Source organism: Orcinus orca, chromosome 12 (genome assembly GCF_937001465.1).
Source record: "Orcinus orca chromosome 12, mOrcOrc1.1, whole genome shotgun sequence".
NCBI lineage: Eukaryota > Metazoa > Chordata > Mammalia > Artiodactyla > Delphinidae > Orcinus > Orcinus orca.
In genome coordinates, this window is record NC_064570.1 from 37,514,740 (window position 1) to 37,542,224 (window position 27,485).

The following is a 27,485-nucleotide window of genomic DNA, read 5'->3' on the forward strand; positions in this document are numbered from 1 at the left end:
TTTATTGAATTAGAAATTCATAATTTGACCCCAAATTTCTCACATCTGGCTCTCCATTTAAACAATTACATGTCTACCTTATAATCAATGTATACTTCTTACCTGAAATCTTTCTTAACTAAGAAATTTCACAAAGACATACATACTGCATTTAGCAGACTAGCAGATTCGGGAAAGGACAAATTAAAAGTGTCAAATATTCATCAACAGTCTTTACTGGCACCAAAGGAAAGATGACATTCACTGAGTCTTATATAACATCCACCTGGCTCAAACTAAACTGAGCAAAACAGCCAAGAAAGTAAAAGCTTGGTTGAACACATAATTGACCATAAAAGGGAGCTTTCAGATAAATCTAGATTCAGTGTTGCCTCTCCAGTCGATATGCCCACAAAGGCTTACTCGGTACTCCCCTTCCCTAATGTATGGCTCAACCTACCTCCCAGTCTCCTTTGTCTTTCCTTCTGTTGCTCTCCATAACTTCATAGCTGTTAGTCCACCAGCCCGCTCTCCTTAATATATACCTGCTTGGAAACACAATAAAATCATCTAGAGAGTTTTCAAAATGTCCGGATGGCTAGGTTGCTTCCCTGAAGATTCTATTTCCATAGATCAAGGGGATGGCTGTGACCCAGGCCACGGTGCTCCTCAAGGCATGACCCTCAGGTCCACAGCGACCAGGCCTCCAGGCTCGTCTTCCCTTCACAATCACCTCCACTGTCCTCTGGACAACTCAAAATCTATTATGAAGGAAACCTGCTGTTATTTCTAAGTGCTCTTTCTAGCACCTTGCTTTTTAGCTCAGTGGTTCTCAATGAGGGGGCTATTTTGCAATTTGGCGACGTCTACAGGCATTTTTGCTTGTCACAACTGGGAATACGCTACAGGCATCTAGTGTGTAGAGACCAGGGATGTTGCTAGACATCCTGCAATGCACAGAACAGCCTCCACTACAAAGAATCATCCAAAATGGCAATATTGCTGAAGTTGAGAAAGTGCTTTGCCTGAAGCCTACCTTTGCTCTTCCTTAGTCACTCGGCTCACATACTCATTGAACAAACATTTCCATCCCTCCCAATTCATCTTCCTCATCCTAGCTGCCTCCTGACCCTCCCTAACCATCCTGGTTAAACGAAACTCTCCCCAAATTATTACAAACATCTACCATCCTCACAACACCCTTGTTCCCTCCTGGCTGTGTTCCTTTTCAGTCCCATATTTCTGATCATCTTTATTAAGGCCAAAATACAGAATGATGGTTCTTCTAACAGCCGGACCTCATGGCCTCTCATCCTTTGAGAAAACTAAACCTTCCATCTAATTTGGTGGCCAATCAGGGGCTTCTACATCACTCCTCTCCAAGATCTAAACTTCTATATCTGTCGTCTCTCCCACCAACCACCTTTCTCCCACCTTTTCTATTATCTCCCTTCTTTTGAACCCAACTCCTTATTCTCCAGTGTTTGCAATGAGATTCCAGTAATAGAACTACCCCTTCCCATTTTGACATCAATCTTTCCCATCCAGTCCTACAGTTGGTCAGACATTGTATTCTCATAGCTTAGAGCTCTCACAGACCCTCAGTTTGTTCAATCTAAGGATGAGGAAACTTCCATTTTCTGCTTTTCCATCCCAACTCTTAGAAAGTTGGGTAATGATGGAGACGTATCTGGTTCCCCTACAAATGCACGCCACCCAGTTTTGCTAAGGTCTTCGATGAACTTAGCAATCAATTTAATTTGTTGCTGCTTTGCCTTCACATTCCCCACAGGGCTTGCCCCAAACCTCACCCTACTCTCACATCACGTTGTTTCTTATTCTACTGCGGGGAATCAGGCCATTCACTTTGACAATTAACTTCGAGAGAGACACGAATGCTATCCTATAAGATTAAACTCCCTCCAAAAGTGCTCAAGTCCACCCACAAACTGCACCACCCCTACCCCTTCCATTCTCTGCTTCGCCTCCCGTTTCTCCCCTACTTGCCAGTGTGTCAGATTCTACATTGTACCACACATGTGCCCGTTCATTCTTACCTTTTTGCTACTATCATTCTTCCTTCTGGGATTCTCTTTCTTCCAGTCTCTAGCTATAGAGATCTTACCTACCTTACACCAGACCTTCATACATTGTGAGATCAGCCTATGAGGAGAAAACCTGTAGCTTCCCCCTATCTGCTCAGTAGTTTATTCTTACTTCTCTTACAGCAGTTATCATTCTGTATTATACTGTAGGGATCTACACAACTATCTGTTACTCTCAGGTATCATATCCTTTAATATCTTTGACAAAGGTCTAGTTTGTTTCCACTACCCAAATCCACTTTTTTTTTAACATCTTTTTTGGAGTATAATTGCTTTACAATGTTGTCTTAGTTTCTGCTGTATATCAAAGTGAATCAGCTATATGTATACATATATCCTCTCCCTCTTGCATCTCCCTCCCACCCTCCCTATCCCACTCCTCTAGGTATCACGAAGCACGGAGCTGATCTCCCTGTGCTATGTGGCTGCTTCCCAGTAGCTATCTATTTTACATTTGGTAGTGTATATATGTTAATGATACTCTCTCACTTCGTCCCAGCTTCCCCTTCCCCCCGTGCCCTCAAGTCCATTCTCTAAGTCTGTGTCCTTATTCCTGTCCTGCCCTTAGGTTTATCAGAACCATTTTTTTTTTTAGATTCCATAGATATGTGTTAGCATACGGTATTTGTTTTTCCCTTTCTGACTTACTACACTCTGTATGACAGACTCTAGGTCCATCCACCTCACTACAAATAACTCAGTTTCATTTCTTTTTATGGCTGAGTAATATTCCATTGCATGTATGTGCCACATCTTCTTTATCCATTCATCTGTCGATGGACACTTAGGCTGCTTCCATGTCCTGGCTATTGTAAACAGTGCTGCAATGAACATTGTGGAACATGGCTCTTTCTGAATTATGGTTTTCTCAGGGTATATGCCCAGTAGTCCTGTAGTGGTATTGCTGGGTCATACGGTAGTTCTATTTTTAGTTTTTTAAAGAACCTCCACACTGTTCTCCATAGTGGCTGTATTAATTTATATTCCCACCAACAGTGCAAGAGGATTCCGTTTTCTCCACACCCTCTCCAGCATTTATTGTTTGTAGATTTTTTGATGATGGCCATTCTGACCAGTGTGAGGCGATACCTCATTGTGGTTTTGATTTGCATTTTTCTAATAATTAGTGATGTTGAGCATCCTTTCATGTGTTTGTTGGCAATCTGAATATCTTCTTTGGAGAAATGTCTATTTAGGTCTTCCACCCATTTTTGGATCGTGTTGTTTGTTTTTTTTGATATTGAGCTGCATGAGCTGCTTTTACATTCTGGAGATTAATTCTTTGTCAGTTGCTTCATTTGCAAATATTTTCTCCCATTCTGAGGGTTGTCTTTTCATCTTTTTTATGGTTTCCTTTGCTGTGCAAAAGCTTTTAAGTTTCATTAGGTCCCAAAATCCACTCTTGGCTTCTCCTACCTTGTATTACAAACACACATATATGTACTTACATATGTGTGCATATATCTTAACAATATATTGTAGTATATATCATATATACATATATGTCTTCAAATGTTCTTGAATTCAAAGTAATTACTGATAAGCAATCAACTATTTTTCAATAAACAAATAAACAAACAAATAAATATTACTACTACAGAAGCTCTTAATGAAATGGTAGACACTCTCCCCGCCACAAGAAAAAATAAATGAAATTTAAAATTTATTGGGGATTTTTCACCCACGTTTTATGAAATAGGTTGAGAAGTTTGTGAATCTTCTTTAGTTGTACAGGCATTTTTCTGGTGAAAGAGTTCATAGCTTTTAATAGGTTCTCAAAAGAGCCTGTGATACACAAAAAAGGTAAAAACTACTACTCCACAGATTTGAAACATAAAGACAGAATTAACTTCTGTATTTTTAAATTTTCAGAATATCTAAATAATGTCTCAAATTAGATAATATGAATTTAAACTGTATGAATTCACATTTTTAGAAAAATGGATCATGTTGGCCCAGTTTACATCAACATTTACTTTTTACTAACACTGATCTGATTTGCTGTCAGCATAAATGTGATCTTAACAGCACATAATGAACAGAGAACATTAAAACATTTTAACTACTATCATAATAAGTAAATTGGATGGCTTAGTAAACTAATAAATAAGGATCAGGTTGCAATTTAAAATAATCTTCAATTATTAAAACCACTAGATATTAGAACAATTTACAAAACACAGCTTGACATTCCAGTTAGATCATGTCCTAATTGCCAAAAGGGTAGAAACAGACACAATTTATTCAGTACATGTCATTACACTATTCATGTGTGGACGTTTCACAAATCCTACTTGATAAATTGATTTAGTAATTGCTTAATTTCCTCCCATTATTGATTGATTAATTGATTCATTATTTTAAAATGATCATAACTAACACACAGCATTGCAGGTTAGGAATCAACTCCAAGTTGATTCCTAGAGTCTTACTGGGTCTTCTCCATCACCCAACACCCCAAGGCAGGGCAATGTGCACACCTGGCTCTCATTACCAACACATGACTGGTAATGGCCATCTAAGGGCTGCATTCAAACACATCAGAAAGACTTTCAGAGAGATGTATTTTGTAAAAGAAGATACTGTTGCCGAATTACTTTTCAACCCAAAATGTGACATGCCTCCTATACATTAGGATCACTGCCTCTGTCTATGACTTTGTTAACATTTCTCATCCATCTATTCCCCTTAAAGTTCAATATATAACATTTTTATTCACATTAGGAAAGATTAAATTAAAAGATGGGCCTAACAGCAGCAAACGTGCAACAAAACTATTTTGTGTATAAACTCTGCATCAAATTGCCATATAAATCTCCAAAAGAAAAAAAAAAAAAGACTCACTAGGGTTCATTTCTCTCAATTTAAGGGAAAAGCTAAGATTTTAGGTCACTATGTTTCTTAACAAAACCGTACAAAGTAGGTGCAATAACAAGGAGATCATTACTACCTCATTCTTGAGAAAACCAACAGGTTTCCCCTAAGGATTAAAATAAGAGAGGCATATAATTAAAGGTCACCAAACACTGCTGTTACAAAATTTACATTTACTAAACATAAACTGAATTTATGCCATGTGCCTGATTTTTAGGGCAGTTTTTTTTTTTTTTTAACAAAAGCAAATCTATTCTGAGACGGTCTATAAAATGGTAAACTGGGAAAGCACTGTCCCAGAGATCTTAAGAACCTGTGGAACTTCCCAGGAATGTTTTAGATAAAACCAGATGTCTTGAGAAAATTCATTAATAAATTCACAGTTAACTTCACAGACTTCACAAGACTGTCCTTTAAAATATATATCATCTTGGGCTTCCCTGGTAGCGCAGTGGTTAAGAATCCACCTGCCAATGCAGGCGACACGGGTTCGAGCCCTGGTTTGGGAAGATCCCACATGCTCGGAGCAATGAAACCCGTGGGCCACAACTACTGAAGCCCACACGCCTAGAGCCTGCGAGCCACACCTACTGAGTCCACGTGCCACAACTACTGAAGCCCGCACGCCTAGAGCCCGTGCTCCGCAACAAGAGAAGCCACAAAAATGAGAAGCATGCACACCGCACCGAAGAGTAGCCCCTGCTCGCCTCAACTAGAGAAAAGTCCATGTGCAGCAACGAAGACCCGACACAGCCAAAAATAAAAGCAAATAAATAAATTTATTTAAAAATAAAAATAATATAAAATATATATCATCTTAAGTAGTGTTACATGTTTGTGAACTATTAGACATTCAGAAGCCAGACACTCCCCTTCCCCCTGCCCCCAACTGCCCCCCATCCTGTAGAAGAAAGTTGAAAACCTTTCATACCAGGCTAAAAGAAAAGCAAAACTCAGGTTCATAAATGCTACTGACCAGCCATAATATAACTACCATCTTTTGTTTGAATAAAATGGAACTGCATTTTGTGAAAGATGGACAAAAATGAAACTCCATTAATTCCTATTGGTAAGGGTAAGGAATACATAATCCTATACATAGCTCCTATATTTTAGGAAATCACAAGTTATAGATGCACTATCATCAAATCTGTGAGCAAGCTTTATTAAAAAAGAAGAAGAAGAAGAAAAAAAGACCCAGGGCTCTTTATATACCACCTGTGTATTCTCAAATCTACAACAGCTTCCAAATCCTACAGATATACAGCTCCCTCACTGCTGCCAAAAACCAGAGTTAAACACATCCATAAGACCCTAATCTCATCTCTGTCCCTCAGAGTAATCAAGTGGAGCAAATAGGTAGCACTTGGATACATGTCCTGTAGAGTCCATGATCCCTATTTTACAGATTAAGAGAATGAGGTCTGAATCACTGTGTCCCCAGGGATGAATTATTACTTCCAGGAGCAAGCTGGCCCCCACCACTGCAGACTCTGTAACAAAGGAGGTACTCAAGCCGAGGCAGTAGAAAGAGCTCTTCTCCAAGGGCCAAGACCGCAGAAGGCAGCACACCACCAGGCTCTAGTGCTCTCTGCTCACTGGGGCCTGCAGAAGTCCTCCCCACTTTTTGTTTCTCAGTGGCATCAGAGATGTCCTTTATAAAAATGAGACTCTGGAAGATTAGCCTTGTAGATCTCCTATGGCTAGAAGAGGGTCATATGAATTCCCTACCACTGAACATTTCAGACATAAAATTGATCGTCCATCATTTGACACACAGCTGTCAGTTAAAGGATTTGAAATACCTCCTTATTCTATTGTGTACTTAGCACCATACAGATGCACACAAAGAGTTCTGTTAGCAGGAGAGATTTGATTCCTCCATTCCAAACCAAGACTCATTTGTTTTCAAAGAATGCAGCATTGTTGGGGTTTTTTAATGTGTTACTGTTTTTGAGTGTATGCATTGATTAGAAAACAAAAGTCAGTATGAGCACTCTTCACCACCTGCCCTGCAAAGGCAAACATTTAGGGTATGATGCTGGAAGACTGAGTTTGGTTTTAGATGTAGGATACGGGCATTGCTCCTCAGTCACTGCTACTAAAAGGAAGTGCTTCTGGGCTCTTCCCTGGTGGTCCAGTGGCTAAGAATCCGCCTTCCAATGCAGAGGACACGGGTTCGATCCCTGTTCGAGGACCTAAGATCCCACATGCCGCGGGGCAACTAAGCTCACACACTCTAGAGCCCACGTGCAGTAACTAGAGAGCCCACGTGCCGCAACTAAGACCTGATGCAGCCAAATAAATAAATAAATAAAGATTTTTAAAAATCCATCTGAGAACAGAATTTCCTTTAAAAAAAAAAAAAGAAAGAAAGTGCTTCTGCAGACGCCCTCTCCTAGGTGTTCTGAAGCTCCAAACATCCTTGGAACCTGCAACATGTCACCCTCTTTGCAACATCAGCAATTGGACTTGACTGAATTTCAAAGTTGAGGGTTGTGATTTTAGTGGCCAAAACACAACTGCAAGAAACTCAAGTAAAACATATTAAAAAAATGGTCAAGTATTTGAAAACAAGCTTCCCTTCATTTACTTTAATTACGTAATAATAATAGTTGATATTCTTTTTTTAATACTTGATATTCTTAAACATCTTTATGTATTATTATTTGTTAGCTACCTGTTCAATAGGTTAAGAGTTTCCGTACTGAATTTTTAGTCATTAAGTATTGTTTAGATAATAATATTATTAACTTTTAGACTGCATCATGAACCTAGAGTAGTATTTCACTGAAAACTATTCCTGAAAATACTAGTTCCATGCAAGGTTAATAGGGGATACCAGAAAAGAGGTTCCTTGGTTTGTTGCAAACACTTTGTATTTGCAGACTTAAAGGGAATTAAGCAGGGGGTTCTTTAGTGCAGGAGCAGATACACTAACATGAATCATGCCCCTTGGGGGCGGGAGAGAGGATGATGACGATACTGCTCCACCCCACGACATAGTTAATCTCACAGCTCATGTTTGAGGGGGAGCGTTTTGCAGGATAGCACCCACGGAATGCTGCTTGACCAAGCAGAATTCCGACTGCTTTGTGAAATCTAAGTTTAATTCTTAAAGAACACTTAAAGTGGGTACATCACACACATAAGCATATTGTTTATCTATTTCAAACCATTTGCACCTACTTTGTAATCCTTATTCATATACCCGCCGCCCCCACCCCAAATGATGGATAAGTGAAGAAAAAAATGTTTCTACAACGAAACAAGTTTTTGCAACTAGGGCCACTGGTCAAATGATATATAGGCGTCCCTGCAACTACTCCCAGTCTCACTAGATGAACAGTTCTTAAAAATTAAACTAGTAATAATTACAGAGATTTTTCTAGGTATCAGAAGTAACACAGCAATAAAGCTTCACATTTGTGAAGCTCTTTCATGTAAACTTTAAGCACATTTTCTCAGATGCTCCTAAGCATTCTGTAGGGTAAATGGGTCAGGAATTATTTGCCCCACTTTCCAAATGAGTAAACAGCACCCAGGAATATAAATGGCTTGAGCAAAGTCACAGTTATTTAGTTGTCCCGTATGGAAGCGCTAGACAGGGTAGAAAAAAATCTGCCTTCTCACTTAGTCCAGTGCTTTTTCAGCATATTTCCTCAGATCTCTCTCTCTCTCCCAGGGCTGTGTTTTGCACAGCGAGAAGCTATTCCGAAATTCAGACTGAGGGGCTAGGCTGGCAAAGAGAAGCAGTTGAAGGGACCAATTCCACTCCAGCATTACCAGGCATAGAAGGTATAGACTAGAGGCACTGAATCCCTTTCAGATTTTTCTCTCTATTCATTGCAAAGACACAAATGCTGTGAAAAGACCTTCCATTTCCCTTACTTAAACTTCTGAATAGAACTAAGCTGGAAGTCAGAAATAGGCACACTTGGTCCTGAAGAGAAGTTTTCTTTCACATCAGTAACAGGCAAAAGGAAGAAATGAGCTAATTATCTAGTTGGGTTGAAGAATTTCAAACACAGATTCACATACTCCTGCAACAACGTTAAGTGAAGACCTAAGTTCTAGACCAGTAATTCTCAAAGTTTGACCTGCAGCATCAGTGTCACCTGGGAACTCATCAGAAATGCAAATTTAAGGTCTCTGTCCTACTGAATCAGAAACACTGGGGTGGGGCCTATTGATTTGTATGGGAAAAGCCCTACAGGTGATTCTGACACACACTGCAGTTCCAGAATTTTCTAGGATGTTCAATGCAATGCATATTTTAAATAACCTATCACTTGAAGTTATTTCCAACAACAATAATTTTAACTAATATCCTCACCAATAGTGGTCTAGGTGGACTTAGGATTTGGGACATGTTAAAAAAAAAATAGAAACAACAGGCAAATAACATTACTCTGCATTAGCCATTCATCAGGGTTTGGCTTCAAAAATAATAGGAATGTGAGAAAAATAAATACATTTTTCTTCGCATGGAATCTTTTTTAAACATACCTATCAAAGTGTCCGAGTCCCTGTTGGCCAGAAATGCAGAGCGGCTGAAACTTTTTTTTCTACCCTTGAACAATGACAGAAATACAGCCTTACTATGAGGGGTTATTTCTCTAGGGTACAACGAAAAGTGTGTTTTGCAGTGTTAGGGCACATGTGAAATCTTGTGGGAACAGCCAGGGACACTAACTTTGCAGGGGCACCCTCTCCTTTGATTCTCTAGTCCACACACTGGCAGTTCAAAGATGGTAAACCCCAAGTCCATGTGGGCCAGCCAGGTGTGGATAGGGGCCTGGCATCAAGCCTTCTCTGTGCCTGCTTAGTCTTGTGTTGATCGGGAATCAATAGGTAGATGATACTGCCTTTGTTAGTAAAACAAATGTAAGCTACTGCTACCGTTTCATGTTCCATGGTGAACATGGATGCAATGGACGCAATGTACGCAGTGATAAAACCTCCATCAGGCTTAAAGTCAAGTTAAACTTGAGTTTGAATCTAAGCTCTACCACTTACTAAGAGGGTAACCTAAGTAAGTTGCTTGAACTTCCAGAACCTGTTTCCTCCTCTGTAAAATGGGGATATTAATATCTGTTACCTACTTCATAGGATTATTGGAAAGGAATCAGTAAAAAAACACGTTTAGACGTTTAGCATTTAGCCAGAAATACCTTCCAATAAATACTAACGTTTTCATTATTTTTAAAGTATTTTACAAAGTTGGATTTTGAAAGTATAACAAATTATAAAGACGAACGTTTTTTCAAAGTGCACATAAAAATCAGTTTATTTGTAAACTTTTCAAAAATTGTTTTCATAGGGATAAAAATTTGCATGTAGGATCCAAAATAATTTAAAAGGCAAAAGTTATTAGCATTAGAAGTCACTCTATTCCTGTTCCAGGCTAAAAAAAAAAAAAAAAGACAGTCTATAGCTTGCATTAGATTAAATGTTAGAACCATTTCTATCAGACACGATACTCATTTTAGACTTTAAGCAAAAAAAAAAAAGAAAAAAGGAAAACTGATTTCAGGAAGATGAAGCAACTATGTCCTTTAAATAGTGAGAGCTTTCAAATCTAAACACACCTGAGATATTAAAAGAAGAGAAAACCAGTTTATAAATTTTATTTCCCACCTTAATCTGCAAAAATAAAATGATATAATTTTATCTTGTGCTTTCATGATTTTTAAATGTTCTTCAATTTCCTAGGGTTGGTACAAATGTTTCATACACTTCTATTTCCATGCAATAGAAATGATGTAGGTATAAATACAGTATTTAATTCTATTGTTGTTATGAAGAAAAAAAAAACCCTAAATACTTCATATCTTGATGGTCTATATATTTCATTATATTTAAAATACACAAGAGTCAAGGGGAAAAAAGGGACCAAAATTAGAAGAGTTCATTCTACAGGTGAAATAATAGAACTGAAATAATTCTCCTGTGTATGTTTGGTTTCTGATATTTGTGTGCTATAAGGCATGGAAATAGGGAAGCAATTATTAGCAATATTACTTTCAAACCTATTTTTGGAAAAACTAAACTGAGTTGCTTGAAATTCTACTAAATAACTGAAATAAATCCCTTGAAATTTTAGTGAAACCCACAGATAATGGAGGGCTGACCCTCATTTTATATGAGGGACTTGAGGATCAAAGGCGAGATCCATGGAGGGGCAGGGTCCTGGAGCCAATCCCCTGCAAACACCAAGGGACAACTGTATAGACAAATATTTAATGATCCCATAATTTTACTATTTTTATTTCCAGTATAAACGCAGAAATGTTAAAACGTGTTTCTGTCTCAGATTTTATTTTTGTCAAGTACACACACGCACAGGAAAGAAACACACCAAGAAATAAAGACCTCCTATTTTAAGGAGTCCCTGGCTGCCATTCTGAAATTCTTGACTGGGCAAGTAGAGAATCTGACCCCAAAGTAAAGCAGCATCAGAGGGAAAAGCTGGTGGCAATGCCCATTTGCATATCTGGGCCATTGTCCACATATGGGCCCCAAGCCAGAGATGACTCTGGCATTCTGCACAGGGGATGTTGCCCATTCAACCCTTTATTTGAGAAAGAAGGGGAAACAGTGTTCTACGCAACTTTGGGTGTATGAAAAAAGAAGCTGCCCGTGGTCTGTGAACCAAGAAACAGAGCTGGGCACTGGAAGAAGTTTCTACATCCTTTTCTGGTCAACATTAGAGACGAGCAGTGCTGAATTACAATGAAAGAGTAAATTAAAGACGAAAACATGCATGACAATATTGGGGTGCAAAACAGAAAACATTTAAAAGGAAGAAATTTATCATTATTTTACAACGTAGCAAACTCTTAGCATATTTTTCCATAATAAGTTTCTGAAATATTATGTGGAAATTGTTAGTCTTCTCCATGAATCAGATCGATTAATGACCTCAAGATTTTATTACCAATGGCATTTGAATCTAAAATTTTAAATTCTCTGAGAGGGAGGGTTGTGAGAGATAACGTTCTACACTTCTGGAGAACTTTCAAACTTGTCAAAAGTACTCTAGGAAAATCATAAGATTCTATCGGCACTCTTCAAGCCACTTCGTGTCAATGCTCTATTCTAAGTAACCAAAGACCTTGTAACTATGAACACTGCATAAACTCACAATCGACACCACTGAAACACTCCATAATTATGATAAAATTGTTTTTTCTTAGTCCACGTATATACTCATGGCCTTCTCTAATAAATTTGTACCTCCAAAAATGCTTAGAAACTATGCAGTAGAAAACAACTGATCATTCTTAATTGTTTCAAATGAGCTTCTCCAGGCAGCTGCACATGTGTACCAACCTAATTGTTAGTTGCACCTGCTCCAAGTTAGCAATACTTCATAGAACACATGGCAAGACTGGCATTTTCAAGTGTTAATCTGTTCAATGTAAATCTATACTTTCTTTCAATAGTTTATGATACATATGCTTTGTGCCATATAGGAGTCTAATGTACAAAAATGTGGGCGATTTCTAATTTCCTTACTTGAAAACAAAGCTGTCTTTTCAAACTAAAATAAATTATGCTCTTCCATATTATGGCTGATTTTTCACTGAGAAATATCTGAGATATTTGAGCATTTTTTTCAACATTTATATAAAGTACTCTTTGATTCAACCAAACATCGAAGAAAAAAAATAGCAAAAACTCTTTCACAAACTGCTGAAAGTTTTAAATAAGAAGTTAAATTGTTCTTGTCCTGTACCACCATATCCACCACTGCAAATGCAGTGATGCCTTTTGTGACTAACATCTTCAGTTTCTGAGCATTAAGGACAGCAATGATAAAAATAAAATAACATTCTTCAGATTATGAGCTTAGACGCCGGTTTCTGCACATGCAGCAAATCTGTTTCCAGAGATCACACCGCTTTTTCACAGAAATCACCCTAAAATCTGAAGTTGGAGTAACCATTCAGCTCAAAGATTTTAATGTATGATATATAGAGACAGATACTTTTTCATAAAATGGACAGACACTTTTTCATATAAATGGAAGTTTTATATTAAATCTCTACAGTATGAAATTCTAATTTTTTGTCTTATAAACTGATTTCCTGATTTTTAAAAGAATGGATGTTTATCCACACTTGTCTGTCAAACATTAAATTAAATGCACATTTAACATAATTAAAAGCAAAGATACAGAATCCTGACAAGTAAATTTCTCTGGAGCCTTTGTCTCTGTCCTTCGCTTGTTAAAGGATCAAAACACTGTGTCTGCTCTGATAATATACTGATGAATGAGGTTCCCATTGCCACAATACTAAAGCTACTTCATCTCCTTCTAAGGTTAGCTGCAAGTTTACACAGACATAAATATTGCTTTAAGTCTAGTTAAAATACAAACACTCTACTTACAAAATTGGAGTCAAATGTTTCTAGGGACTTAATAGTTACTTAACAAAGAAACTTAATAAAGTTTCTATCTCAGACAATTTTGGCTTCAATTAATTTTAATAAATCTAAGATTTTCTGTCCAGCTGCAAAAAAATACCCAAATGTTACGAGAACGCTCACTAAACACTACAGAAGTAAACAAAACTAGACGAACTTTTGTGGCAATCAGTGGTACATTCCGGAAACCTGGCTACTTATGAAACAAACTTTACTCATAATAGCTCAAAGATACATAAAGTTTTCAAAGAGCTATCAAGAACAAAGAAAAACATAAACACCCACCTAGTGTGTGTGTGTGCGTGCGTGCGCACGCACGCGCACGCACGCACACGGACAGTGCTTTGCAACTAGTTGCAAAAGAATTATTTTATTTAAAATTAAATACTATATTTATAACAAACAACAATTAACAGGAATCTCTGGAGTCCTTTAAATGTGATCATTTCACCTTATTAAAACAATTGGATGTTTTTCGTCCTTTGTTTTTTCTTCTGTTTCTGCATTAACATGGCTGCTAATTATATTAGCCTGGTGGTACAAAAAGTCTGAATGGGAAAAATCAGATGATTCTTACAGAGCCTAAAATACCTCTTAGGATTGAAATGTATACTTGCTTAGATTGAGAACTTCTATATTACTGCTACTTCTATTTTGTTAGAGAACTTAGCTTTGATTCAGAATTTCTGTTTCATAAGTGACATAACACCTCTCCAACACACCGTTGCATATATGCATACACACAAACACACACACACACACCTTTAGCCTTATTATGCTACTTTTTATATTAAGCTTCCCATTTGTATATTTATGTTTTTCTAAAACTGTTTAAGTTCTTGAGTTTGTATTCATCACACAAAATGCCATACAGATCTAATGCCTACATCTACCATAATAAAGCCCTACTATGTTAACAGATTAAAAGCTAAATCACATTTTTAAAATTCAAAATTGAAAAGAGCATAAGAGTGCTCTTACCCACCCATTCTCACAGCTTTATGCTTTTACACAGTGAATCAGCAAATGTATTCTTTTCTGAATCATATATGAACATAAGAATGTTTTGAAAATGTTTACAGTTTGGCACACCTGGCCTTCCTGGTGGTTTTCCAAAGTAAACTCGTTGTTCTGATCAGCTTTATCATTAAGAGTGAAAAAAAAACTTTATTGCAGAACTTAACTGAATATGTGGTACAGAAAAATAAACTGTTTTACATGTCACTGAGAAAATGTTACATTCTTAAAATTATATTTATAGTTCTGCCTTCTTTTTCTTACAACCAAGTGCAGAAGTAATTCACAGATCAACATATACATTATCAGATAACTTTCCTGGGGAAGAAAAACATTCTTGAGACAATATACAACTAAAAGCACTGCTTTAGCTAAATATTAAAGAAAACAACAACAACCGTTCCTGGGCTTCATGACAACTGATAAACAATGAAGAACACTTATCAGTTTCAACAGCAAATTCTTGCTCTTTCGGTTACTGATTGGGCTCTTAGATATCGTCTCCAGTCTTGTAGTCCTTTCAGCCTTTATGAAACAATTGTTGGAAATGTGGGTGGCTATTCAGATTAATTTATACTTTCCAAGGAAAGCTGTTTGATAACCGGAGTGAGCAAGTACCTCCTACCTCAAATTAAGCACTTAAGGTAGTCTATTTTTCACCTCTAAACTATCCTCAGCCCCTCCTTCTATTGCCCTTAGGGAATTTAAATTCAGAGACGTGACGTTTTCCATTATTGGCTCCTTGCCTCTTTGCAACTGTACAACATTCCTCAAAAAGTACATATAATTCTCCAACCCACGGGATCAGACAACAGTATCTATTTCAGGAGCAATTACATAGATAATGTAAGATATAATATTTTTCCTTAGAATTGTTTGTAATAATTGTGATTTCAAGGCTACTGGTTCAGTCTATGGCAATGCTGTCCCTGAGTTCATCTAAGTATTTCTCTTCAATCTACATACTTTTAAAACTCAATGTGTCCTGTAGATCAGACTGCTGTAAGGATACCATCTGCACTACACAGTGGTTTGTTAGAGCATTATACTTATAAGACAATATATTCCTTGAAAAATAATACGTCAATGAAGAAACAAAGATACTGCAAAAATTACTACATAGAAGAAAAGTCAAAAATTCCGTTTTTTCTCTTGTTTTAACACCTGTATAGTAAATTACATGTGACCACCACGTTGTTACCTTAATAGGAACGCAAAGCATAAAAGAACAAGAGCTAGCTACCTCTTGCTTTGCTTAAAGAAATTAAAGACAAGTTTAACCCGCACCTGCCAAACTGTCTTCAGAGGGAAAGAAATAGGCGGGGACGGAAGGCCTCACCTGTCCTGTACCCCACAGTGCGTCTCCCTGAAAGCATTTTAAATATAGGCAATATATCTGTCACCTTTTCTTTTCTTTTTTCTTCCGTTCTAATCAATGGCAGACCTTTTACTGCACTCCCCTGCCCACTATCTCAAAGGCACGTTACAGAATAAGAGGACCCAAGTGTCACTTACCAGTTGCATGCCACAGATAAAGATAAGCGTGCACCTGCCACTGCAATAACCCATGGTTTCCGAGACCCCTGCCACAGCCAAACTGTCCCACGTCGGCCACCGTCGAGCCCCCACTTTATCCAATCAGATCGCGGGGAAGGACAGGCAAACCTGCCGAGGGCTCGTGGGCTCCGGGCTGCAGCTGCCAGCGTCCTGGGAAGTGACAGGCATTAGGACCTGCTAGCGCGGCGGCGGTAGCGGCGGCAGCTCCAGCCGCGCCCGCCACACATACCTTCACTTGCTCGGTGCACACGCCGCGCCGCGGGCAGCGCCGCCCGCGGAGACGCGCCCGGGGCCCGCAGGGGCAGCAGCGGCAGCCTCGCAGCGCCGCCGCGCCCTCGGGCATCTGGCCTCGAAGTTTCGCCCCCGCCGCTCCCCGCGCCGCCTCGCCCCACGCCCCCCAGCGCGGCCGCCGCCTGACGCGCGCTCGCCCGGCGCTCTCCGCGCGCCGGCTCCGGGGGTGGCAGAAGCGTGCGCGGGGCGCTGCCCGCCTCCCTGCGCCGCCCGCGGCTCCTCTGCGCCCCGCGCTGCGGGGCCCAGCGGGCGGGGGCGGGGCGCGGGCCGGGCGGGGGCGTCCGGGCTCCGCGGTCCCGGGAGGCGGCGGCCGAGGCTGCTGCGCGCAGGGATGCCGGGTCCGCGCCGCGTCCTGCAGCGGCGCTGCCCCTCCCCTCGCCCAGATGTGTTAATCCTCCTACAACAAATCCTTCAACCTGCTCCCCGCCGCCCCCTCCCAAAGTGTCAACTTCCTCCAGCCCTGCCGAGGCTGCAGCCGAGGGGGCTGTTGGCGGCGGTGTCTAGGCGGGAAGGAGCGACGCAGAAGCGGCGGCTGCGGCGGTGGGGACACTGGGGCCCGCGGGCTGAAGAGTCCGAGCGGCGTGTCCGTAGCTTGCTGGGCTTGTGTAGGTCCTGCTCCCGCAGCCGAGCCCGGAGCACTATGCGCGACCGAGCAGCTTGTGTGCCTGTGTGTGTTTGGGGGAAAAGGGACGAAGAGGAGGGTTAGGGAAGGAGGATGGGTGATGAAATAGGAGTGCAGCCCTGGCATCCCGACCGGCCGGAAAGCCCGCGTGGCAGACTGGTCGGAGGAGAAGGGACGCAGCGGTTGCCGACGCACTGCCAGCCGCCCGGCACCCGGCTACCGAGGATGTGCAAGGGCCGGAGCGTAGAGAGTTACGGAACAGACCCTGCTCCGGAAGAGGGGCCGGGTTGCTGCTGGAGTTGGTAGGAAAATTGGGAACTGGGGGAAGTAGGGACGCAATGAGTTGTCGTTGCTGCTTCAAACTGTTGTTTGTTTTCACTCAAGAAATGAAAGGATCAGAGACAATTTCAAAACTGAAGTACTTCAGCCTCAGGGTCCGTCCCGGCTGGATGTAGATTCCTGGAGGTGGATGCTGCAGCCCTCGCTCTGGAACGCCAGCCAGAAGCTGTGCCTCGGCTCCGGTAACCTGCTGAGACACACGCTTCGGAGCCCGTTGCTGCCACCTGCGGGTGAAAAGCTGAAGAGCGAAGCAGACTGGTCCAGGTGGCGTCCCCTGGGGTTTGGGTGTCGGGATCCAAGGGTCAGTGTTTTCTTTATAGACCTGAGCCGCTTGTCAAATCATTTCTAACTTTCCCAGGAAGTGAAGGTGTGGTGTAGAGATCCGCTGAGGTACTGAGTCGTTGGTATGAAGGGGCAAGATTGGTAAGAAAAGAGAACGGTTTAGGAAACTAAATAGCAAGTATCTTCCCACACCCTCCGAAGAGATTAAGACTGTTGAAACCACATCAAGCAAAGAGCTTTCCCTAGCAAGTGGGATTTGGCCCTACTGAGAAAATGGTATTTGTGTAGGATAATATTATGCTGGGAACCACAAATACGGACCCCAAATGATTGCTTCCTTTGAGTAAATAATGATGTATCAGAATGACTAAATATAAATAAATTGAATAGGGCATAGGGACCCTAGTCCCCAGAAGCGTGGGACTGAATTTTCAGAAATGATTTGTCAACTGTACACAGTGGAAAAGAGATTTGACTTGTTATTTGACTTGTTAAATTTGTAGAATGTGGATATTTTGTTACTATAATGAGAATACCCGATTTTAATCGCCCCACTTGTAAATGGCCTTTTCTCTGAAAAGTGTCTTTCGAAGTTTAATGAAATGATGAGAGCCCAATATGTGCTCTTACCCATGGAAGGGCCTAACAAGTAATAGCTGCTCCACAATACTTGGTGAAACTGAAGCCAGAGGTGTCTGGTGGCAAGTGTTTCTTTTCATTGTTATTCTGTTTTTACACACAGGTTAGCTGTCCAGTAGCTGCTGGGGGTGCAGGTATTTTGTATTGCCAAGCAAAAAGAAATCTGTAAGTTAATGCTTTCTAATGCTTAAAGAAGCTGTTGCCATATTATGAAAATCATTCTGTTCCCTTTTAAAATTCATAATTGCAACAGTGCATTTCTGTGGATTCATCTATAATCCTGCAATGGTTTCCCTGCAACCAGCAACAGCCTGAGTGGCCTTTAGGCTCTACAGGTAAAAGGATAACATAACGCTATCTGTAGCTGACTCTCAGCACCCCACGCATAGTCCCTGGATTCTTGCCCTTTAGAACATGCCCATCTTCTTTCTGCAAGCACCTGGGGCTGTTACAGGCTTTTTCTGCCCACAGGAGGTGCTTGACTGGGAGTGAAGGTACAGCCTCGAGCAACCTTCACCCATTAATGGATGGGAGTTGGTGGATAAATTTCCCAACTTTCTCAACCCAGAGTTGTGAAACCTTGAGGCATGCTTGTTCCTGCCTTCTGAATTAGCTTCCTTCCCTTCCCTGCCCCATTTCCCTACTGCTCTACCGGTGCTTCCTGAGATCAACTCAGCAATAGACCACTTCACTCAAATCCTGTGTCAGGGCTGCCTCTGGAGAAACCCAGCAGAAGGCAGTCTTTAGGAGTTTTTATTCCCGATCTGACATCATTGTCACTGTTCTCAGAAGAGTGAACCAGAAGTGCGTTCAGTGTTGCACCTGCCGTTGCATTTACTGCATGCACCCACTGCCTTACGTGCTGCCCCTATATCATGTCGTTCATTACTCACAGGAAACTGGTAAGTTGGTGCAATGCTCGTTTTAAAGATACCCTTGTGTACAGGGTTCTGTACTATCAGTGGTTGCAGGCATCCACTGGCGGTCTTGGAACACATCCGCCATGGATAAAGGGGGACTACTATGTCTTGATCACAGACGCACACGTTCTCTGTGGCAGAATTAGAGTGTGGAAGGCATGTTTGTGGGACATCAAAATCTGCTTTTCTTTTGTGTACTTTCATATTGGTATTTTACTGTACTTGCTTGTCATTCTTTTAGAATTCCGTACAGAAGTGATGACTTAAAAATATTTATAAGGATGATGACAAACTTAGTTGTCTCTTTTTTTCCAGCTTTATTGAGATCGTACTTCATTACCTCTAAACTTAAATCACATCATATCTTTTAGATAGCATATACGCTATGCCTGCCTTGTGAAAATGTGCTGTAGTTAGGGTTGAAGTTCCATTCCTTAAGGTGGCCATGCCCTTCCTATTCTATTTCCTATTATCTTTGGAGCCTTAGTGGAAAAGAGTTGAGAGAGAATTCCAACTGTCCCGTAGATGTGCATGAAGGAGAGAGACACCTCAAATTGGAATGGCAATGGCCTTTTGTTTAGTCATGTACTATATAGTATATGAGTATAAAGTTATATACTATTCAGCTCTGTAAGGTGCTAAGGGCTTTTGTTGACTAGTCTGGTGGCACAGCTATTTTTAATTATCTTGTTTCTGTGGGGAGAATGTGTTACATTGGCTTTGTAACACCACTGAGCAATTTCACTCTGAGTTTTACTCGGTCTCCATTCATTATAGTTTGAAAACATAAAAGCAGCAATTAATTTTACAATCACAAAACCAACATTTAATTCACTGTATATTTGTTCAAACTTGGATGTTTTTTTCTCTTGTTTGGAAAATAACAGCTATTAGGAAACAGTATTTTCAAAATAAATTAAAAAAGAAAATAATCACTCATAATCCTTCCATCCAGAGATAATCTTTCATTTTTGCAGAAAGTACAAAAATGGGATTATATCATGCGTAATATATCTTAATCTACTTTTTTTCACTTAACAACAGATTAGAACATATGTCCAAATTATTAACTATTAAACTCATGGACTCTGCAGCCAGTTTGACTTCATAATCCAAGCTCTGCCACTTAGCAACTGTGTAACCTTCAGCAAATCACTTAGTTCTCTGTACCTCAGTTTCTTTATAAAAGGGGGCATGGAGTAATAATACACATATACCATAAGGTTGTTGGGAGCATTAAGTAATGTCAATATATGTAAAGCTTTTAGAACAGTGCCTGGCCCATAGTTAACATTTTAACATTGTTAGGTATCGTTATTCTGCATACAACACAGCTTTAATGACTACATAACATTCCAATGTAAGCAAGTATCCCAGTTATTTAATTCATATTTTTTTCTTAGACATACAAGTTTTTTTTGTTTTTTTGTTTTTAATTGGGGTATAGTTGTTTTACAATGTTGTGTTAGTTTCTACTGTACAGCGAAGTGGAGTTCCTTGTGCTATACAGCAGGTCCTTATTAGTTATCTATTTTATACATATCAGTGTATACATGTCAATCCCAATCTCCCAATTCATCCCACCACCACCCACCCCCACTTTCCCCACTTGGTGGTGGGCAGAATAATGGCCCCTCAAATATGTCCACACAGTAATCCCTAGAACCTGTGAATATGTTACTTCACATGGCAAAAGGTTTTTGAATACATGATTACATTAAGAACCTTGAGATAGGGAGAAGAGTCTGGATTATTCAGGTGGTCCCAATCTAATCACTTGGCCCTTAAAAGCTGAGAACATCTTGGGGGTGGGGAGAAAGAAAAGATAATGAAAGAAGGGTCAGGAGATGCAAGATGAGAAGACATTCAACGCACCATTGCTGGATTTGTAGATGGGGGAAGGAGGTTATGGTTCAAGGAATGTAGGTGTCCTCTGGAAGCTAGAAAGGCTAAGAAACAGAATCTCTCTCACAGCTTTCAGGAGGAATACATTTATGCCCACAGCTTGATTTTAGCCAACTGAGACCCCTGTCAGACTTCTGACCTATAGAAGTGTAAGATAATTAATGTGCTGTTTTAAGCCACTAAATTTTTGGTGATTTTTCATAGCAGCAATAGAAAACCAATACAGTTTGCTTCCAATGTTTCAATATTATACATTTTATAATATTTAAATTTGTAGGCATGTCATTACCTATGTTTTATTTCCTTATTATACATTTCTAGAAGTGAACTAGTGAGACAAAGAATGAGCAAAATTATGATGCTTTTGATAAATAAATCCAGATTTCCTCTGAGGATTTCTACAGATTTACACCTGTAGGGAATGTGCATGCCAGATCCCCTCTGCCTTTATCAGTAACGAATATTATCATTTTTCAAATACTTTTTCACCTTCCATTTTAATTTGTGTGTCTTTTATGCACTAATTATTTATTAAATACCTAGTAAATATGCTAAGATGGACTGTGGCCTAAAAATATATCACATTGACTCTCACTTTCCTGTGATGATTCCTCTTGAAAGTTCAAGTCCATTTCTAATAATATTATCTAATGACAGGTTCTATAGTACAGACCATAGCGATAAAAATCCATTTATCTATGTGACCAAAATGCTGGCCTCCAGAGATACTGATAAGCCACAATGACAGATTATGCCATGATAAAGACAGAGCTGTGTTATGGTCAGTGCGTAACCAGTCATGTTTTTGTATTAAATACCACTTGGGTTATATATCCTTCTAAATTAAATTATTTTAATTTGTAATTTATGTAAATTTTACTTATAAGATCAAGTAAAGTACCATCAATATGCTGAGAGTTCAGTACCTATTTGCTGGAGATAAATTGCATACATTAACTTGAGTATTTTTAACATTTCAATCATATTATGAGATATTCTAAGGCATATTAATACAATTATTTTACAAATAATAAGACTCAGTTATTATTTTAATAAATTATCTCATAGAAAGACATGCAATTTTAGGAAAAAAATATTTATCAGAGATTAGAAAATCTGTATTGTCATCTTTTTATTTTCCTCTAAGTTGTGCTGATTTTTTCTTCAACACGAAGAGCTGAAAAATAAATGTAAGGATAAGCCAGGAGTTCTAGTTGCTATATTTGGGTAACAATCCACTCCAAATGTAACGGCTTTGAACAGTGATTTTATTATGCTCAAGGGTTCTATAGGTCGGGGATTTGGAGAGGGCTCAGTTGGGGAAGTGTCTCGGCTCCACGCTGGGGCTTCAGCTGGAAAGACTCCAAGACAGGGAATGGCTCTGTGGCTGGGGGCAGAGATCACCTGAAGCTTCACTCACTCGTACATCTGGCGCATGGGCTGGAAGGACTTGAAGACCAGGACTGCAGAGCAGGTCACCTACATGTGGCCTTTCTTGCAGCTTGGCTTCCTCACAGCATGACTGCCACAGAGGAGTCAGACTTCTTATATGGCAGCCGAGGGCTCCACGCAGAAGGTGCCAGCACACAAGGCAGAAGCTGTACTGCCCTTTATCACCCAGCCTCAGAAGTCACCCAGCTCCACTTCCACCAGAGTCTGTTCGTTCCGAGGAAGTCACAAGCCCACCCTACTTAAAGGGGGGAAGACCTAGGTGCCCACCCCCATGAGTGGAGGAATGTCAGAGAAGCGGAGGGCCATGTTTTCAAACCATGTTTTCAAATCATAATTAAAGGGAACTTACTATTTCTTGAAAATTGAAATAAGTAAAAATTGAAATTTAGATGTCAATGCTAGTGTCACAATCAAAAAGTTAACTTTATACTAATATCTCAGAGAAACCAGTGGATTTAATATGAAAGAAAGTGGTGCTCTGAATTAACCAGAATAAGAATTGATTAGTAATAATTTGAGTTTCATATTCTGTGCAGAAGGGAAGTAGAAAAAATATATTCCATCCATTCAAATGACTTCACATTCTCAAAAGCCAATTAAAAGCTGAGATTCAGTTCCTACAATTACAAGAGGAGGAGTATTTAAACCATTCAATAGAGTAATACTAAACAAATGATTAGTTTTTAGTGAGGCAGTAGTAATATGTACTCTACATTTTTTTTTATGTAATTAAGATTTACTGCACAGCTTGAAAGTATCTTTCCTGATAATGTAATTACTGTACAATTTCTTTACTTGTTGTGCTTTCCCCAGTTTATCCTTCTACAACCCTAATAAATACTAATTTAATACAATATTAGAAAGTGACAACGAGAAGTGTTAGGAAAGTAGATGTAGTGTACTTACTTATAATAGGATTAATTCAAAATCCTAACAGGGTGGTATATTCTGAGCTTCTGAAGGGAAGAAAAATAAATCCCTAAACACAGTTGTTTCTTTTTTATAGCTAAGGTGTTCAGTAATATAAATACAGTATTCTAATCAAATGTTTGTTTTCCCTTTTTGAGGGAGAAGGTGGAATGCTGAATTTAAATTGTCTTTTAAACCTGGAGGTGGATGAAAGAGGCAGGCACTTCTGGTGTTCCTTCTTTCGCTGTGAGCTGGAGTACAGGAGCATGACTTCCTCGTAAATCCGTTCCGCCTCCATTGCCCATCCTGGAATTGTGCAGTGAAGACAGTGATTGTGAGATGCTTCCAGGAGGCTTTGCCCAGGCATTCTGTGGAAAATATGGGTGGTTCTTTGATACCTTCTGATAATAGTCTTGGCGGGGGGTGGGGGGGCATGCCCAGTGATTTCCCCTTCCCATACTATTTTTGTCTTCACATATGCCTTCATGGCAAAACCACATAAGCACTAACTTCAACTCATAATAAAATTCTCATTAGTCATAATACTGTTCAGCCCAACAACCAGTTCTCTGGGCATCACATTGTCATTGTACATCAGCCAGCACTGCCAGCCTGACTCAAGATTCCTCTGTGGGACCACAGAGAATTTCCGGATACTGTCCACATGACTCAGGAGTCCAGGGAACACTGGAGAACTGTACCCAGGCCTTCACTCTCTCCAATCACATCACCTTGCCAATTTTACTGTGGCGCTGCCGCCCCCTGTTGGGATTGTGGGAGTGAGAAATGTGGCAAAACAATTCTCCTTTAGACTTTGCCCTCAATCTACATCCACCATGCAGGGATTTCAGCCTCATCCAGAGCAGATGAGAAAAGACTGTGAAACACCTTTCCTTTTATCTGCTCCTCCAACTTCTGCCACAAATCTACTTTCCCCCATTCATTCAGTGGCTGAAAGTTGTGAGTTTCTCTCTTCTCGCTCCCTAGTCAGAACCCTCCTCTGAATGACATCCTCTTTCTTTGACGAGGGGACACTAATAGAAGATGGAATGCAGAGAGCGAGCAGCCAGCAGAAAGGGAACAAAAACACTGTACTTGTTAACAGCTGCAAGTTGAGCAGAACACATATTGCCTTTAGGGACTAACATTTGGAAGTTTAGGAGACAGTCTAAAAATTACCATAGCCAAAAAAAAAAATTATTAAGATCTGTAAGTCAGTATAGTTGAGGGCTGAGGGCTATGGCAGTTCTGACAAAGGGAAGTTACTGCCACCTGTGTGAACTGGCAGCAGTATTTAAGCTGGCTCAAGTCTTAGAGGTAGAAAAATTGCAGATCCAGACTCAGAAAATAGGTCAGTTTAGCTGCAACATAAGGTGCCTGGAGGAGAAAAGAGGGCAATGACAAGTCTGAATGTCAGTCTGAAGAGCTGGACTTTACTGAGTAGGCAATAAGGGGCCTATTATAGTTCTTGAGCAGAGAAGACAAGAGCTGTGCCCTAGGAAGTCACCTTGCAGCTGTACATAAAATGGATTGGAAAGAAGGGAGTATGGGTGTAGGAAGCCACGAAAAACTAAAGCCATTAATCACTGCTCAATGTTGTATATACTAAGGCCAAGACATCTAGAAGATTGTTTTTAACCTAACATTTTAGAGAGTTGCATTTCATCTGTTCTTTTCAAACCTTTGCCAAAGTAAATGTATATGATAAATTTGATACCTACAGATCCTTTGGCAAAACATTTTAATATGTGAATTCTAGGAATTTAAAAAATACACTTTTCCTATCAGTTGTTATAGTCACATATGTATCACCATATTCAGATCCAAATATATCATGAGCTTCATTTCTAAGTAAAACACGGAACACATTTTTTGTCTCCGTAACTTCATTATACCTTAAGCTTAAATGTACTCAGACGTGAATAAACACAGAGCTTATTTGGGTTTTAATATATTCCCATTAAAATGAGACTATTTGGATGAAAAGGTAGGAATTAAATGTGTCTGTTTCAATGGCAATATTTAGTTAGCTATCAGTGTTGGACTAAAGAAGTGCCATTTTAAAATAATAAACTATAGAATGTGTTTATGATATGGAGGAAGAGGGGAAATATTTCTATAACTAATTTAAGACAGAAACTATTGGGAGTTTATAGTTCTTAGAGTTGTTTGTATTTATTCTAGCAGGGTTATAGTAATATCAAGTTATGATAGACATTTCATGGTTCCTATGAAGATGGAATGCCAAGTGCTTCCTTTTCCCTTTCTCCTTTAGGATTTCAAGATTTGATTGCCTAAGTGACATTTATACTGTCACATACTTTTGTGAAATGCTTTATGTTAATTACAGTTTTCACATTTTTCATGGTGACAAAATTGTCATATTGTCTTATGCTTGAAATATTTTAAAATAGTGGTTTCTGTAAAGAGGTCTTAAAAGTGGATTTTTCTTCAGAAAACTGTAACCAAGTAAAAATGAATTTTGGAAAGGAATTTCTTTCCTCCCTTCCTTCCTTCCTCCCTCCCTCCCTCCCTCCTTCCTTCCTTTCTTTCTTTCTCTTTCTTTCTTTCTTTCTTCTACAATTTATTGAGTGCTTATCAGGTTCCAAGCACTGTGCAAATCACTTTATTCTCACTCATTTCTCACAACTGTATCTGAAATCATTATCTGAATTACATCTTAGATCATCGACATCCCCATTCTATAGACCGGGAAACTGAAATTTAAAGAGATTAAGCAATTTGAAGAAGATCAAGGAGTGAGAAGACTCAGAGTAGGGCTCAAAGTCCAGTTCTCTTATTCCAGCACAGACTTCCTGAGAAACAATATAAATGCCAAGCTAGGGCAACATGTGAAACACAGGCTTTGGAGACAGCCAGCCCTGCCTTCAATAGACCCCTTTGCTGTTTATAACTTATGGAACGTTAGACATCTCATTTAATGTTTCTAACTCTGTGTAACTTTATCTGTAATATGGGGACAATAACTTAGTACTTACATCATATGATTGCTGGAAAAATTTAAAGAAATAATATAAAATGTTCCAAGATCTCAGGGTGGTAATCGCTTGCATGGCATTATTGGGCAATATTAAATTAATCACAGAAAAACATGTATTTCCCTTTAAATTTTTTCAATTCCCACTTTCTCTCTTACAATCTTATACCCTTGCATTCTAATCCCAAACCTATTACTAACTTACCATTACCAGCACTTGATAGTGGATTCACTTCCCTTTACCATCATATATAAGCTTACATCTAAGATGTCTGAGGCCTGAAAAACGTTTTTTTTTAAACCTATGGAATGTGTAAAAACTGTTCTGCTTGAAAGCCCAACAAGCTGATGCTTCCCCCCACTTGCAAGCATGCTAAACAAACCGCACCAAAATATTTGCTATAGGCAAATAAACACAGCCACGTATCCTACAAAGAATGTTTATAGTATCACTCACAATCCATGGAGAAGGTCAGATTCAAACCAACTCCTACTACACATTGTGGACTGAAGACACACTAGTGATGTTATTCTAAACTCACATAAGCACCCAGGATCCTTTCTGGTGCAATTTGCACTGCCAACAGATGCAGGTCTTATCCGTGGTTCTGGTTCTCCACAGAAGTCATTTGCATCATTTCTCCTTCCACTGTTTAGTGCCCAAATCTGGATCCAGAAAAATGGACAGCCTATTTTAGAGAGGCCGCCATCCACACCACTGAGTATTTTTATTGCAGCACCTGGGATTTTTTTCCTGAGATATTTGGTAGTGAACACTTAAGTAAGTAGCCAGATTAACCCACTTGGACTTTTGTGAAATGCTTGGACAAAGTATATAGGGATTCCTAGAGCCTAGAACACCAAGAATTGTGTTCATTGTTCTCTTAAATAAGTCATTGTTATCTAGAACTCCTTTCATGGTCTGGTGACAATCTCCCAATTCAAATAGAGTGGTCAGTGCCTTAGTGGAGTTCAGCAGAAATTCCAGGGTCAACAGTTAGTACTTTGCTGACCAGGGTCGGTATGTCATCCTGTTGGTTCATACTTTCCTCACACCAGATACTGGATTAAGATTAGCTAACAATCAGTATCACGTATGCCCGGAGAGAGATAATTTTGCTATCCTGTAGTAGAGGAGGGGGAGAGGCAAGCTCAGAGAGGAT

The 27,485-nt window shown here is 39.7% G+C and overlaps 1 protein-coding gene across 3 annotated transcripts in view; it reads right to left on the reverse strand.

Moving 5' to 3' along the window:
- Positions 1-16,277, reverse strand: part of NKAIN2 (sodium/potassium transporting ATPase interacting 2) — a 980,961-nt gene extending 964,684 nt beyond the window's left edge. Inside the window, exon 1 of one of the 3 annotated variants that reach the window (XR_007470706.1) lies at positions 15,924-16,277. Coding sequence is in view for 1 of the 3 variants with exons in the window: in XM_049695657.1 (XP_049551614.1) it covers positions 15,924-15,977 (54 nt within the window). In the remaining 2 variants the exon portion in view is untranslated. The remainder of the gene's footprint in view (positions 1-15,923) is intronic. The other 2 variants (XR_004477515.2, XM_049695657.1) reach the window with 2 other exon arrangements.
- Positions 16,278-27,485: the final 11,208 nt, after the last annotated feature.